The sequence below is a fragment of the Myotis myotis genome, unplaced genomic scaffold, assembly GCF_014108235.1.
Source record: "Myotis myotis isolate mMyoMyo1 unplaced genomic scaffold, mMyoMyo1.p scaffold_m19_p_6, whole genome shotgun sequence".
Taxonomy (NCBI): domain Eukaryota; kingdom Metazoa; phylum Chordata; class Mammalia; order Chiroptera; family Vespertilionidae; genus Myotis; species Myotis myotis.
In genome coordinates, this window is record NW_023416368.1 from 73068289 (window position 1) to 73086300 (window position 18012).

The following is an 18012-nucleotide window of genomic DNA, read 5'->3' on the forward strand; positions in this document are numbered from 1 at the left end:
TGGCGAATTCCCCCAGTTCCTTAGAATTGTCTCATACATTGTAATGAGTAATTCTGGCTGTGGAATGGTCAAGTGACTCAAGTATACAGCTCAATGCTTTTCTCTGAGACAGGCTGAACATTTTCCTGCTTATGTTATGGCTTTTGTTCTGGGTATTTTGTTTCAGATCACATTGGCTATTCATTTATCTTTGGCTTTGTAAAAGCCAAATTGTAGTACAGTTAATCCCACCTTTCTCCCTCATATACAACCTGTAGAAGATTTTTGGACTTCGTAAAGTTTATAGGAAAAATAAATATTAATCTCAAAATCATGTTGATCTTCATTTAAGACCTAAAGCCAGAGAGAGAAATAATAAAAACAATGGCAAAGAATTAAATAATGTTTTGGAAACAGGTGTTGAAGTGGAGTTAAGCTGATATTTAAGCTAAAGGAACTGTCAGGAGGACATTTCCTTGGAGCAATAAGCAGTGAATCACACAGCACAGGACACTGTGAGCTTTGACATGTACCACCCTGGAGGCAATGCAACAGCCCAGTCCTGATGTCACATTCATACTGGATGCTTCAAACATCATATTTATTTTCCACATAAAGGTTTTTATTTTAAGAAATAAAATGTGCCTGGCTGGTGTGGCTCAGTGGTTGAGTGTTGCCTTATGAACCAGGATGTCACATGCCTGGGTTGTGGGCTCAGTCCCCAGTGTGGGGTGTGCAGGAGGCAGCCGATCAATGATTCTCTCTCATCATTGATGTTTCTATTTCTCTCCCTGTCCCTTCTTCTCTGAAATCAATAAAAATATATATTTTTTAAAAAAGAAATAAAATGTAACAGGGAATCATAATAGCAGAACTGCATTATTTCCAAAGTGATAAATTTGTCTAATTCCTCCAGCCACCAGATAAGACAAGTGCAACCAAAAAGGCTAAGGGAGCCCTGGCCAGAGTGGTTCTCATGCACAAAAAAGTTGCAGGTTTGATTCCTGCTCAGAGCACACGCTCAGCTTATGGGCTCGATCACATTTCTCTCTCTCTTTCCCTTCTTCTCCCTCTCTAAAAAATTAAAAAAAAACAAACCTGAAATAAAGGACTAAGAGATTTTGAAAGGTGACCTGGTTATCTGAGATTTCTGCTGCAACTATGGGAGTTTTACAATCATCTGTTTTATAGGACATGACTCATGTTTACACTTAGATGAAACTGTAAGACCTTGTTGTTGTTGGAAATGATTCTTAGGTACATGCTGTTAGTTACTGGAATTTCTTAATATATTGATTTTTTTTTACCTGCTCGGTTAGGCTTGAATTATATTGTTGACTTCACTCTCCTCTGCATTTTGCTATTGGCTGTTTTGTGTTTCTATTACATCATCTTTATTGTAATAATGTACTTCCTATTCCCTTGTTTTCTGAGGTTTAAGGCCTTTATTTATAACTTCAAACAGAAATGAAAAAGGCATAAAGCCTATTAGGTGCTTTTCCACACTGATTTTTGGACCAAATTCTTTATTCTACTGGGAAGGGGGAGTTTTGTAACCATTATTATCTGTCAAGAGTGTTTGTGATATGGTTCTGGGATATATGTGAATGCAATAAAGGGAGTATAAGACATTATTTAAGCAAAATTATCTCAAGGTTGCATATACGTATTTTTGTTTTTAAATTTACTTTGATGCCAAAGCCAATGCATTATGTCATTTCAAAAATATTTTAAACTTTGTGATTGATTATATACTTTTTTCTAATTATGCCTTCAGATTTAAGAATTTATGTAATGGTTCTTTGTCAATGCCAACTACAGAGAACATGCTTGATAACTGCTAATTTTCAGCTTAATGAGATCTAGTAAGCCCAGTAAATGTAGGCTTTAAAGTCAAATGTAGAACAAGAGATATCTATCAATATGCATTCCTTTCATTATAGGACTCACCTATGTTTAGGAATCATCTGTTCCAAAAGCACTTATAAGATTGGATGATATTCATATGCATTATGTCTCATGATTTTAACAAAAAGGTATGAATAATTCTCTCATTTTCTGTGCCTTTTTCTTTTTCTCTTTTTCCCCCAATGAATGTAATATGGAACCAAATTATTATGTTCAATGAGAAATTTTAAAAAATTAAATGTATTGCCCACATCAAAAATTGTTTTATAAAGTATATTTCCTTGTTAAATACTGTCACATTAATAAACTTTAAATGAACCCACTTGCATCACATTTGTACTAAACTTTATTAAAGTATATTTGACTAGATATTAGAATCTTGTATTTAAATGGTGAGGACCAAAATATTACTAGGAGCAATAGTTACTAATTGCGATGTTAATTGGAAAACCTGACTACTCTGCAGCCCCTCCCTACCATTTACATCATTGCTGACATTTATAACTTCCTCTCCTTTAAAACTGCAGGGTATTTTTAAGAGGAATAATAACATATATTTTGAGAACTAATTAGATAAGAACACAATAGTGAATAGAAATCCTTCACTTTTTCTTTTTTTTTAATGTAATGTTACCTATAGATCTCTGTGTACCCACACAATCATGCTATTCAAATAAAAAATAACCATTCAATTTATATTTTCTAACAGCTGTAATCACTTGTGTAGTTGGCATCTTTATGAAAAATAAAAACTTAATATGTTTTCTAAGAACCGATAGTTTTATTAGGCTATAAGATAGATATATGCAATATTTAAATTCTTTTTCATTAATTTGGTGATTCTCAGGAGAAAAATAGTGCTCTGCATTAATAAAGAGTAATTTAAGTTCTCACATTCTTTTAGGGCGATGAAAAAATGACATACTCTTGCTTCTCAAATTAAGTCAATATTTAAAGGCTCAGTACTAAGTAAATGTTTAAAAGGTCACGTTGTCTTTAAGTATCTGCATGACATTTACTCAATAGACACATAACTCCTGTTTGAAGTTATAAATAAAAGCTCTGAGGATCAAAATATATACAAGATAGTTTGTCCTTTCAAAAAACTACTCCTCATGGGTTGTACAGACAAAGTGAATGGGGGGAAGGTGAGAGGAAATCATTTAAGGTAAACAGCTTTTGGGGCAGAATTTGTAATTTTCATCAGCTACTGGCTTCCGTGAAATATTTAATTGAATTGATTAGCCACCTTTGAAACTTCACGTGTTTCTTTGTTTCTTATTTTGTAATGATCGGGAGCTCTCTGCCAAAGGACATGGCCATAGTGGTGGGGGCAGAATGGAGAAATCACACAGAATCTTCCCACTTCCCTTTCTCCGCCCCTTCTTCCCCTCTTGCTTTCTTTAGTATTTGTTGATACGACAGATTCTGGTCTAAGAAAGGAGACAGAAAGTTTTAGCAATAGTAGTCTCTGAGGTAGATAAGACTATTTGTTGACAATCCTTTTTTTCCCTCCCTTTCTCTCCTAGGGTTCCCTGTGGGGGGAATACAGTCCCCTTCCTTCTTGCTTTCCTGCACTCCTCCATGGGAAAAGCATGCTAGCAGTACCCGAGGCCCTAAAATGGGAAGACCCAGGAATGGACCTGCACCCACTTTGCAGCCTAGATTTCAGCCTATCCTACGTCAGCCAGTCTCAGACAAGCCCAGGAGAGGGACAGGCAAACCACAGGCCTCCGAGCAAGAAAAAAGCTGACAATGCAGTGAGATCTGGAGGTTGTTTGTAACGCAAAATAATTGCAGTATAAGTGCATTGAAACAGGGCCTAAAGCCCCATGAATGTCATGATACATTGTGTTAAGAGCTAGGGTTTGGATGAACTTGGAATCTAGAGATTCCCCATCCCTGCCAAGTTTACGTCTGCGTGGGTGTGAGTATGTGTGTGTGCACGTGTGTGCGTGCACATGTCTTTCTGTTTAACATCCTAACTTCAAGGGTCTCTGATATGATAATGGCTTTGAAGCTCCTTTCCAAAAGACTAAACTAGTGTGTACATGGTGACACTCATGTATTTCTGTGAATGATACAAAACAGAAAACACGAACCAGAGCTAGGCCTTAGCTGGTCCCTATGAAACAGAATGAAAAAGGAATGGGAGTAGGTCTCTAATAGCAAATAACTGATCTTTGGAAGCAGAAAAGAAGGGGTAAAGTCTATGTAATATTTCAGAATACCCATGTTTTCCTAGAGTTCCCTGCTGTGGGTTCTTTCTAGAACCCATAGTTTCTAAATTAAAATAATATTTTGCCCCTTCTCTTTTATTTCTAGCCATCCCATCTTTAAAAAATAATATAATTCCCCCAGTCCCAAGATCTTAACAAGGTATTAGTATAAATCAAATTTCCACTAAAAAGTAATTAAATAATTATTACCATCCCCCTTTTTACCCTGATTAAACTTAACCCTTCCAGGAAAGATTTTTACATTTCTTTAAAATACCACACAATGTTGAGATCTCAAAGAGTATGGAAGAAAAGTTTGGGGTGAGTGGCTCTTACCTTTAACTAAACTGAATACTTGTTCTGCATATGTGGTAGATATGGCCATGGGGGAAGGAAGGAGAGAGAACACTTTATATGTTCAAGTCCATTTCCAACAGGAGGAGGAGGGCCAGCCACAAATACATCTTTTCCTCCTCTTTCTGGGCTTTCATTTACACTTAGGAAAATTATCTCTATCCAGCTACAGTTTACTCCCTGAAGTCTGAGGCCTACATGTCCTTGGTCAGAAATTTAGAAGTTTTGACTTTTTTTTTTGACAATTCTGTGTGGTTATCTTATAAGGATCTCAAAATTAAAATGTTCAACCAGAGATCAGTTACCTTCACCAAACTTCCCCATCAGTATCTCTCACAACTACTTGCCCAGTTACTCACCCAAATGCTATGCTTCACTCCTGCCTTTTCATCAATCCTCAACGTCCAGCTCATAAGTAAAGCATGTCTATTTCACTCCCAATACACCTTCACAAAAAATATCTACCTAGTTCTAAATCCATCTGCTATGATCTGTCTGCTGCTACCAATCTAGCCCGACCACCATCTGCTCTGGATGACAATAGTTTGCTCTGCTTCCACTTCCACCCCTTCTATCTATCTCCACAGTGAAGTCAGAGAGATCGCACCAATTATTAAAATCCTTCCCAAACCACCCCAAATAAACCTAATCTTTACCACGGCCCACAGTCACCACTGTTTTCTCATTCACTCTCTTCCAGTGTTAGGAAGTGTTCATCAAAATATACAACTTTAAAAAGTTGTTCCCAAGAGAGTGCATTGTCACCCTCACTGGGCCACTGATGAAGGCACTACAGGCATGCCAAGCAGTTTTTAGTTCCAAGAAGTGAATCGCAGGGGTCTTCTTGCTTTGGGCTATTACATGCTGCATTTATCATGACACTGTAGAGGCCAGTGTCAGAGAGGGCTCTCAGGTGTGTAGTTCTCAAGGTGCTGGCTAAGGTATGTTCTTTGACACTTTCTACTCCGAGTCATTCTTATTCTACAGGAGATTATTGGCACAGAGCCAGGACAAAACACTAAGTAGTTATCATAAATTAATGATTTATTGTTTCTTCCTCCAACGTCTGATAATCCTATTGTTTTCCTGAATTTAATTTGTTTTCCTACTTCCTAGATTTTGTCAGTAGGACAATGGTGGTTGTTTTAGTGGTAAGTCTTTCCGGCATCTGAGACTTCTTTTGTGAGGTTGAGAGTAGCAGATCTTAAAGTTCAAGGTTTCAGACATCTGTTTTTAAGTGCAAATGGGAGACTCTTGCATCTTGCCTTTCTAGTCCCTCCCTACCCCATCACAGAATCAGAATTTTTAAAAAATGTTCTACTCTTTTAAATTATTTCATCTCAATGGGTCAATTCTTGTTTCCTCTGGCTATTCACCATCTGCCTTCCCTGAAGTCTAATGTATATAACTGAATATGCTCATCCTTCCATTCCTCAACTATCGCAAAGCCTAAAATGATATGGTCACCTTCTCTTAAGATATCACCTTACCAATAAATTCTTTTTTGTGGCTCAGAATGAAATGTTATCACATTTCCAGTGGTCATTGTCTCTATAATTTGAGAGATGTAGAGGTTTTCTACACATTTATGCATATAATTAAACTCAGAGGGAAAAGTGCATTCTTTCCCTGAGATCACAGTGAAATAAATGCCTTAAAAAATCTTTCTTAATTTTTGAGAAAAAGCTTAAAGTCATCCCAATCCTTCTTTCCCTTTAAAAACAAAACTTGTGTCTTCATTAATTTTTTTTATAATTTATTGCTTTTTATAAATCTCTTCTTCCTCCACTCAAATCTCTATGATCTCCCAATCCTGCCTTAATCTCTGTATCCAAATATCTTTATATTGTGCCTCTTAGAAACTGAAATTTCCTAATATAAAGCATTTTGTGCTCTTCTTTCTGGTTGCCAACTTACAGAACAAATGAACTTTGATTTCTGTTTAGCTCATAAGGAAAATCAATGAGTAAACTGGCAATTTCCTTTATAAATTACTCAGAGAGCCCTTGAGACATTTAGACATATACCGGAGTTGGCAAAAGTAGGTTTACAGTTATTCTTATGGAAAAAGACATGCAGGTTATGATTATAATAGCTTCAATAACTCAAAAGAATGGCACAATGCAACTGTAAACCTACTTTTGCCCACCACTGTATAAATAAGCCTTGAGATGAATTAGTTTAATCTTATATGCAGATTTACAATTTTCACTAAGACAGTATTTTTTAAAACACTAGTTGATATGCATAATTTTGAAAATATAATTCAGTGTTTAAAAAAATAAACCTTATTTTGAAAGGCAACCATTAGATCTTAAAGCAGAGGGAGCATCGCTAAATATCAAGTTCTCCGTATATTAAATAACATTTTTAGTAATAAAATATCCTGTCATCAACTTTTATTCATTGAAACATTTTAATCTAATACATTGAAACATAGAATGCAATTCATAGGAAGGGTTAAGGGACCATGACTGTACATTTACAATGTACTTAGCATTGTAATTAGATTGCATCAAATGCACAAGAAAAGTGAATACCATTTTTAAAAAATATATTTTTATTGATTTCAAAGAGGAAGGGAGAGGGAGAGAGGGAAACATCAATGATGAGAGAGAATCACTGTTAGGCTGCCACCTGCACACCCCACACTGGGAATCAAGCCTGCAACCAGGGCATGTGCCTGACTGGGAATCGAACTGTGACCTCCTGGTTCATAGGCTGATGCTCAACCACTGAGCCACAAGAGTCGGGCAAGTGAACATTATTTTATTATATCTATGTCATTGCAAAGGACATAGAGAAGCCTGTTGCAAGTAGATAGAATTACTTAATTTAGAGAGGAGAAATGCCTTTCTTAGAAGTCATTGAGAAGAAGAAAATAATTTTGTATTGTTATGTTGCTAATTAGATGAAAAAAGAGACTATGTTTTATTTCAACATATCTTCTGGGGAAAAAAATGGGGTCTTTTACAAATCTCATAAAGAAAACAGTTTATTTTAATTCTGGCAGCTCAGCATGGACTAAAATTGTGGTATTAGATAAGCTTTCTTTTTTATTGACCTGTAGCAGCTTAAAAGGCAGAGGGGAAAAAGCATACCCCAAAATAATATATTTAACTCAGAGTGCAGCAATATTGGCACTCCCATACAATACTTGTGAAAGTGTAATTGCTATACATTTTGCTGATAGGAAATTTAGCAATACATTTCAATGCTTACAACTATTTGAGCAGAAATTCCAGTTCTAAAAATTTACACTAAGAAAATGATACAAATAGATATAAAATTATATGTGTACATGTATATATGTGTCCACGTGTACATATACACACATATGCGTGTACTAGTATATATATGCATATTTTAACATTCATTATATGAATGTTCATTATTGTGTAAGTCCTAATAGTAAGTATATTATTATAGCACATCCATACAATGGAGTATTGTGCGATCATTTAAAATTACTGTATAGCCTGGCTGGTATGACTCAGTAGTTTAGCATCAACTTATGAACCAGGAGGTCACGGTTTGATTCCTGGTTGGGGCACATGCCTGGGTTGCGGGCTTGATCCCAGTGTGGGGCATGTAAGAGGCAGCTGATCAATGATTCTCTCTCATCATTGATGTTTCTCTCTCTCCCTCTCCCTCTCCCTTCCTCTTTGAAATCAGTAAAAATATTTTTAAAAATAAATAAAGAATAAAGTTACTGTATAGATTTACTTTATTTATACATTTGATAGGCTTCTAAATGTAAAAAAAAATCTAAACATATAAAATTCTATAGTGTATCAGAGTATTATTGATGTTTAAATAATTGCGGGTCATAACTATGAATGTATGATATCATTGGTTTGCAAAATTTTTTTCTTTCTTTTTTTCATTTATCTTTATTGTTGAGAGTATTATAGATATCCCCTATATTGCCGTCATCCACCTGGTTCCCACCCTCCCCAGGCCTTTTTCACACTATTGTATGTGTTCATTGATTATGCATATGTGCAAATTATTTTTCTTTATCAATTTTTGTGTTTTACAAATGTTTCTGCCTTGGTCATTACTTAAAAATCAGCAATGAGCCCTAACCGGTTTGGCTCAGTGGATAGAGTGTCGTCCTGGGGACTCAAGGGTCCCGGGTTCGATTCTGGTCAAGGGCATGTACCTTGGTTGTGGGCACATCCCCAATAGGTGGTGTGCAGGAGGCAGCTGATCGATGTTTCTCCCTCATCAATATTTCTAACTCTCTATCCCTCTCCCTTCCTCTCTGTAAAAATCAATAAAATATATTTTAAAAAATCAGCAATGAGTAATAAATACTAATGAAAAAGATCTGACAAAAACTAACAATGATGTATATGTATATAACTATGCATCTATACAGATTTGTGCTAATTAATATATTTGTATGTCCTTTGTGTGCACTTACCTTTGGTAAGGAAGCTCGGGATCCTGAACTCTGTGTGGTCATAGTCAGCACAGTAGTTATTCCCAAAGCTACCCTGGCCGGAGCAGCATCCATATTGATCCAGAATGAAACCCATGACAGAATAACAATCAGGAGACTGGGAATATACATCTGGATCAGATAGTATCCCATTTGTCGTTCAAGATGGAATCGCACTTCTATACATGTAAACTTTCCTGATTGATTGAAAATTAAGGCAGTAATTGGTAAAAGTACGTCTTTGTTTTGGCATCAAATCTCACAGGTTTTTCCCCCCCATAATTTTGTCTTAAAATTTTCCATTACCACAAAAAGAGATCCTAAATCATATATGCAAATCCATTTCTGAAAAGTATTTTTTCTTATTTTTCTGCTAGCATCTAGAAGCAACAAGAGAATGTACTATTTGAGGAAATAGCATAGTATTCTTATCACTTCACACTTGATTAACACTGCATACTTGTCAAACTACTCAAAGGTCTATTATTTCACTTGATTCTAACAAATGCCTCTGAGATTGATGAGACAAATTACTCAGTGACTGTGTTGTTTTTTTCTTGCTCATTGACTGTTTCTGGTGCTTTCAAGTATTTATTTAGAGTCAGGTACTACTATTTGTTCCAGAAGCCTTTACATTGACTTTAAAGTCAGTGCTAAAGGATAAATACAATTGAAGTTGAATAGTTCCTTAAATGCAATATCTGTAATTTATTTTATGTATTGATAATTTAGAAACTATGAATGCTAACAAATAGGAAAACATATTATTTCCCATTGATAACTTCAAACATAACTTAAGAACACACCTAATAAAAAGACACCTAAGGTACATTTGTCTTATATATTCACATCTTTGTGTCTCTATTAGAGTAATTAATAGAGGCATAAATTGTGGTTTAAGTAAACATTTTGTTGACATTTCTGCTTATCCCCTGGTTCTATTCCCTACTCTATTGCCATGTTACCTCTCCTTAAAATAATTGTTTATCTTAATCATCTAACTCTTGGTTTTATTCTTCCCTTATTCAAACTATTTTAAGAAGGATAAGGTCAGGGAGTTAGCACACTGGTCTTTCTTTAAGGGACATTCTGTAATCTTATTATAAGAGAAAGAATCAGAGAGCACAGCTGGGAAAATTGCTAGTATATATATTGCTAGTGTAGGGTTCAGTACAAAATTTCTATTATTGTGACCTGAGCCACATGCTACAGTATTGCATGGTCTGGGCTGCAGGAAGAAGGGATGGATGAGATTCCAGAGCTTAAAAGTCTTTACAGAGTTTCATAAACTCTGGGAAAGTTGGATTCCACACTAAGTGTCTAGTAGTCAGAAACATATATGCCAGCTACACATGATCCTTTCATGAATTTATCAAATACATACAGAATGTTGAACCATTCTTAGAGTATATGAAAATACTTTAGATGTTTAAAACTCTTAAAATATAATTTTTAAGTTTTTCTTTAAAATAATGAAATGAAGTAGAGCAAGAATAATAAGGCATTTTCGTGATATAACTGTTAAATAACTCACGTAATCTCATGGTGTAATCAGTAACAATTGCTAACCATTTGGGTACTTTGAATACATTCTTTACAGTTCATATGATTCTCAAGAAAAAGAAGCCCTCATTGTGAGGCTATGTTTAACATGGTGACTATAGCTGGTAACATTGTACTGTGTAATTGAAATTCGCTAGGAGTCTAGAACTTAAATGTTTTTGCCTGCACACATCAAATAAATATGGGAGGTGATGAACATGTTAATGAACTCAATAGGGGGAATCATTTCACAATGTATACTTATATCAAATCATCACATTGTACACTAATAATCTTACAATTTTAGTCAATTATCCCTCAATAAAATTGGAGGGGAAGCATTTTTGCTGATACAGATTGAAAGTAAAATTTTCCTGTTTAGAGTAAAATGGTTCCTCTCCCCCTTCCTCCTGGGGTGGACAGGCTTTTAGTATTCTCACATGTACAGACAAATTTTCCATGTTAAAATCCACTCTATTGTTTTACTCAATAAATATTTATTGAGCATCTGTGTACTTTAGCAGATCCCAGACATACAGAAATGAAGAGATACAATCCTTAGCTTTATTAATTTATGGTAATGAGAGAAACAGATAATGTATAAGTAAACATGTCAATTGAAGGTATAATTTCAGACAGTGAAAGCAGGGGAGGAAGGGAGTGGATGTGGGTGTTCAACCTGTGCTGGTGATGAAGGGTCATTTGAAGGCCGGCCCTGAAGTATGTGAGAGTATTAGGCCTGGGATAATTTGGAGAAAGAGGCTTGTGCCCAGGAGAAAGACAAGTACAAAGGACCTGAAGCCGGAATGAGCGTGGCGGATATGAGAAAGTGAGCCACTGTAACCATTTACAGAGCAAGGCAAGGAGAAGCAGAAAAGGGTTTGGGGCAAGAGATACCACCAAGTTTGTGCCACCTTGTTACAGCGTCCTGAAGAAACGAATCCATCACCCAAAACCAACTCTAGAGACTTTTTAGCATTTCTCTGAAAGTTCTTTGTCATTAGAACTGCCCCTAGAGGGTGGAGCAAGGACACTGGTGTTGACCTGTCTGCTCGTTGTTGTGTAGAGATGTTAAACTTGAACGCTCTACTAAATTAATATGAGCCTCACTCCTGAAGAACTGTGGCAGGGGGTGGGAAAATGGCAGCGATTTTTTCGCCTGACTGTGAATTGATTAAGAGGTAAAAAAGATTAGAGGCCTTGTATAGTAAAAGGTCAGATCACAGTTCTGGGAAATGCTGAGCCCAAGAAGAATCAGTTACTGTAATAAAGTGATAAAAAACAGCAACTGATGCAGGTGGGAGGCCATGAATTAACCACATAGGAGGGATGCCTCTGTGGAGGACAGTTTAAAAGAATGTGTAGGAATAGGTTAGACAGTATAGATATTATGGAATACCCCGTGTCAGCTGAATGTATTGAATCTTTCAATCCATTATGTGAATAACTATATTTGGCTTCTATCCTCAAAGGCAAAAGATAACTGTGTCAGTGTGAATAGTAGGTGCTTAAGTAATAATACCTTAAATGCATGAAATTGTACCCAAAACTTTAGACAACTGATGTCTTAAAAATTAAAGAAAGCAATTTCTTTCATTTTGTTAACAAACACAATGTTTATGTCCCAAGAAGCGTTAAAAGTAAATTTTATTATTCACATAGAAATTAAAGGAACTTTTTTGGAAACATTACTATGTAATTATGAGCTTTTCACAAAAAATATGTAAATGTAATTAAACACCAAACATTTCTTTGGTCCCATACAGACTGGTTATATAATAATAGGTAATAAGTCAAAGCACCTGTAACTTTCCATTTTCTGCTCCATTACTATGGAAAACATTGAGCTATAAATAGTAAAAATAATTAACCTAGCACTACAATTAAGAAACATCTGACTACCATAAAACCACAAGTTGTAATGAAGCATACCTGTGTTGTAATGTTTAGTGCAGTATCGTAAATCTTTCTCTTCTTTCAACAGAAATTGGGGCAGAGTGAGTCCTTCTGCCACTTGTACAGGTGCCTCATCTTGCCATTCAAAAATGAGATCATTCATTGTGTATCCAACTAGGCAAAGCATAATAAATAAATTAATAAATATAGCATTAAAGGGCATTCAAGGAGATGAAAAAGCACACACACTACTTACACTACGTGTACAGTTTACATAGGATGGGAAGACCAAGCACTGTCACCTTAACTCTATCAATTGAACTATTCCATCTCACAAAAGTCTACTAAAATCTATTTATATGGAATATTTATCAAATAATGTAATAAAGTGTAGTAAGCTACTAATAAGTATAACATACATATACATCCCTCCCTTGGTATTGGCAGCTACTGTATTAATTAATTAATTCAACAATTCATTTTTGTTCTACTCCATTGGATTTCTGCTCACCTTCTCTCAAATTATTTAGGACTCTTTCAACAAAAACTGAAATGGTCACTGTTTAGGGAATGACTTCAACTGTAACATTGCGGGGGGGGGGGGGGGAGGGGGCGGGTAGAGAAGTACCAGAGCTGACACCTTCCTTAATTTAATAATTAACTATTTTAGTTGATGGTATCTGCATCTAGGTTCCAAGTCCCAAAATGAACAAAATAATATTTTAAATAGAAATGTCTGCTATTCGGGAAAAAAAAATCAGAGTACAAAGAAAATCCACATAGAATAGTTTGTGGAGGAAGACACTCTTGCATTTACTGTGAGTTCAGGAGAGAATGAACTAATGTATTTTGTAATAAGTAGGCACCTTCCAGCAAATTAAATTTCACATTTCTATTGGAGAAGTACTTAAGAAAGAGCAGAATTTTATATTTTCCTTCCTTCTGAGTGAGAACTTGTTCAAATGTACACTAGGAAGCTGCTGCAGAGAAAGCCCGAAGTCAATGGAACCCAAAGGGGAGCCTTGTTACAATGCACAACCTCCACGGAGGCACAAAGAAAGAGGCATCAGGCCTGGCCTCTGAACTAAGTCAAGTATTCAGGTAAATGAAGCAGAAGCTCTAGGTCCAAGAAGCAAGGGTAACTGTCCCCAACAAATTTTCCTGTAACTTATATTGTAAGGGAGAGCCCCTGAGCCTGATTAGAGTCAGCTGGCCTGGTGCACATTAGGCTAAACAAAACAATGGGTAAGCAAGGGAACTGATCACCCTTCCCCCTTCTCCCAATGTCTGAAAAATAATCTCCCCAAAAGAACCGAATAGGTCTAGTTGTGGTTGGAGTGACTTAACTCAGAGACGCAACTGCACCCACGGACTCTTGGGAATACCTGGCAGCAGCAGAGATGGTAGTCATGAGGACATCGGTGATTAGAGCAGTGGTTCTCAACTTTGGCTGCACATTAGAATCACCTGGGAATCTTTTTAAAATCCTGATTTCTGGGCCACATCCTCCGGAAATTCTGTTTCTTTGTTACTAATGTTGTGGCCCCACCCCATAACAAAGAAACAGAATTTCCGGAGGATGAGGCCCAGAAATCAGGATTTTAAAAAGATTCCCAAGTGATTCTAATGTGCAGCCAAAGTTGAGAACCACTGCCTTAGACTGTCTGGATTTTGCTGTCAAACTTAATAGCAGCACTACCATCAGTGTAATGGATCCTTATGCACTACTTGGTAGAGTTTGTAAAGTCATCCAGACTTCAGGGGTACATCTGAATTCTGGTTCCAGACAGATATGGAAGATACAGACAGAGTCTGCAAGACTATGCTCTCGACCACTGGACGTAGCACAGCAAGGACTTATGCTGGACTCACTCATACTGGAATACATTTCATTGAACCCTTCAAGTAATGATTTAATTGCTAATCATAGAAGGCTTTTACTTTTACTCATAAGTCCTTTGATGTATTCATTATAAATACAATTTTACAGAGAGAAAATAGGTGCACATTTCTCAAGGTTCGAAAGATAGTAAAATAGGCACCAATTCTTATTTGTTTCTAGATAAGGCATGTACCTTATCCTCCCATAACTGAAATCTCTAATGACACAATATGGGCAGTTTTATCCCAATTTAGACAGATAAATGGAGAACTGAACTGAAACCTCATTTTGTTTTTGCATTCTAAATTTTTCTTAGGGGCTTCTGTGAGAAGAAACTCGCCCTCTGAAATTCCTTCAAAAACAAGCTTGCATTAGTCTCCAATGCCATTCATAGGCAGCACATTTAACTTGCTCTTGTATTAAATAATCATCCACATGAAATGACTTAGGTATGGGCATGTCATAATCAAACTATGCTTCTTCATTTTGGTCCATAATATATTTAAATTGGAAATCAGAGGAAAAATAGTATGATGGCATGTGTAAGGGATAATTCATTATTCTGAGCAACTTACTAGATATCCAAGGAAAATAACTAAATGAGACCTTTGCTTCAATAAACCTTCAAACAAAGCTTTAAAAAATCAATACTCTTCTACATAGTTCAAAGTGTTTTAGCATCCTTACACTTTCGGTTGGCAGACGTTTATACAAGTCTGAGAATGTTAAGGAGAACAGACTGGCTAAGGAGATCAATGCTGTGAGTTGAATTGCCTTGTACTGTAATAAGCTTCACAGCAAAAAGAACCTTATTCAGGGAACATTAACCCTAACCTCAGCCAGAAATCTCATTTGGCAGCTGCAGTGAAACTTGTAAACGAATAGCTCGATGCAACCAACACTTGTTTCTTCAACAAGTATTTATTGTGCACTGACTGCATGTAAGGCATCCGGCTGGGCATCAGGGAGTGTGAGGTGGTGTTGCCAGCTAGAAAATAAGTGACATGGGAGAGGTACGGGTGGTGTGTGCCTTCAGAAGGGGGATCTATCATATCCACTTGAGTTGCATCTTGAGAAAAGGCAGGACCCGTATACCAAGAATGTGAGAGGGCAAAGGAAATAGCATCATCCACTGAAAGAAACTGCAAACTTCCAGGACTTATAACAGATCTAGCAATAACTTCATTGGTCTAGAGCAGCGGTTCTCAACCTGTGGCTCACGATCCCTTTGGGGGTCCAACAACCCTTTCACAGGGGTTGCCTAAGACCATTGGAAAACACATATATAATTACATATTGTTTACAGTAGAAAAATTACAGTTATGAAGTAGCAACGAAAAAAATTTTATGGTTGGGGGTCACTACAACATGAGGAACTGTATTAAAGGGTCGCTGCATTAGGAAGGTTGAGAACCACTGGCTAGAGCCAGTTTGCATAAAGGAGCATATGGAACAAAGAGATAAATTAATGTCAGGTAGTGTAAAGTTTAAATCCTAGGTGGAAAAGTTCAGTCTTTAAAAATTCCCTGTGGGCAATGATAAACAATTGAGTCTTTTGAGCAGGGAAGTGACGTGACAAGAATTGTGCTTTAGAAACATTATTCCAGCAGGATCCTTTCATGGAATTCACAAGGTCTGAAGTGCTTTATAATCCTGAGACATAATTTACGTTTTTCACTGTGTTGACATTTGCCCAGATGGTGAAAAAACAATGGTGGGTAAAAGTTCTGGTGCGTTAGCATAATTAAAGGCAGTGGCCCCAAACTGCTGGCGGTTATTGTGCTCTTTAGCTCCATATATCACAGCAAGAACAATGCACTTTTATTTAAGAATGTTCTTGATCCTTGATAGATACTTTTATCAAATTTTGGCCCTTATATAAATAACTTTTACAATTCTGTGTGTCAAAACGGGAAATGCGTATCAAGCAAGTCAGCTGCATACTATACTATAATAATTCTTTTAAGGAAAAGCGCCGGCATGATTGATTTGCAGGGTAAACCAGCTGGTTTTTCTTGAAGCACCATTTTCACTTGAAAAAAAAAACACAAAACAATAAAACACACCATGTCTGGCAAACTGTGGATATTGTGATTAGGTCTATGGCAGACCATTTTCTTAAAAATAAAGGAAGTGAGTGCATCTATCACACCTAGGTCAACGACTGATTTGTTGTCAATGATAGATTTGCGCTTTCAAGTCATAAGTAGAATTTTGAAAAAGTTATTATCCCAATACTTAAGGATTTTTTGATGAGTTTCAAGGTGACATTAACAAATGTGACCTTTCAATATGTGTGTCAATGTTTGGAAAATATGAATAATTCATTAAGCTACCATTTTCTAAATAACCAAAGCATGATGTTAAAAATCATGCATAGGGCCAGGCCAGTGTGGCTCAGTGGTTGAGCATCAATCTATGAGCCAGGAAATCACAGTTTGATTCCCAGTCAGAGCACATGCCTAGGTTGCAGGCTCGATCACCAGTGGGGGGCATGCAGGAGGCAGCCGATCAATGATTGTCTCTCATCATTGACGTTTCTCTCTCTCTCTCCCTCTCCCTTCCTCTCTGAAATCAATAAAAAGAGTCATGCATAGGTAAAAGATCCATTCAAAGTGCAAGCTAGAGAAGTGATTTTAATTTACAAGAATATAGAGAGTTCATTGATTTGGTTTCCAATTTCACATGCAACTAACCTTTAAAGAACTACCATCATCAGAAAATAAAGATATGTCCATGTTACAATGGATTGTTTTGTGTGGGGTTTTTTTTGCATATTACAGAATTACCTTCTTTTAAAGGCTGAATAGAATTCTTTTGTATGCATATACATTTTCTTTATCCATTAACCTGTCAATGGGCTCATAGGTTGTCTCTGTACCTTGGCTATTTCGAGTGGTGCTGCAATAAACATAGGAGGGCTAATATGCCTTTTGCACATGTAGTCGTAGTAGGAAGTAGCCTTTGTAGATTGGCTTCTTTCACTTGGTAATATGTATGTTGGTTACTCCTTTTTGGTGATCCTGATTTCAATTATTTTGGATAAATGTCCAGAAGTGGGGTTACTGGATCAAATGGTGGTTCTACTTTTAATTTTGCAATAATAGGTATGAACTTTGAGGATATAATACTAACTCAAATAAGTCAGTCATAAAAAGATGAATATTGTGTGATTTCACTTATATGAGGTCTAAAGTAGTCAAATTCATATAACCAGAGAGTGGAATGGTGGTTGTCAGGGGCTGGGGAGAAATAAATGAGTCAACAAGCATAAAGTTTTAGTTAAACAAGATGAATAAGCTTTAGCGACCTGCTGTTACAACCTCAAACTTACAGTCAACATACCATACTGTACACAAAAAATAGTTAAGAATGTAGATCTCATGCTACTCGTTTTTAACACAATAAGATGAATTATTTTTTTAAAAAAAGTATGTAAATCAGAGCAAAATAATCTGAAAGAAAATTCCTTCACCAATTTGTGCTGAAATGAGGATTCTAATTTACTGAAATATTAGCTCTTATTTATATTCCTAGTGGACCATTGCCAAAAAATGAGAATTTTTTTCTTTGTCTTCTCAAGAATGCAAACAAACCTTTTCAAAAAAATTTTAATTATTTGTCAAAATTAGAAAGTAATTAAATGTGTATTTAAATGAGAATATAAAGTTAAAGAAATTTTTGAAGTTTCCAGTCTAAGCCACAGACAAATAACTTATACCACAGTCTTTGCTTATATAGCTCATGTCACTAGAGTAGCCTTCTCTGACAATCATATAAAATAC

General features: G+C 36.2%; 1 protein-coding gene across 2 annotated transcripts in view; it reads right to left on the reverse strand.

The window, feature by feature from the left end:
- GLRA3 (glycine receptor alpha 3) overlaps positions 1-18012 on the reverse strand; it is a 128718-nt gene that overhangs the window by 25921 nt on the left and 84785 nt on the right. For both annotated transcript variants that reach the window (XM_036314887.1, XM_036314888.1), the window contains exons 6-7: positions 12382-12519; positions 8890-9104 (exon numbers count right to left, since the gene is read on the reverse strand). In XM_036314887.1, the coding sequence (XP_036170780.1) occupies positions 8890-9104; positions 12382-12519 (353 nt within the window). The remainder of the gene's footprint in view (positions 1-8889; positions 9105-12381; positions 12520-18012) is intronic.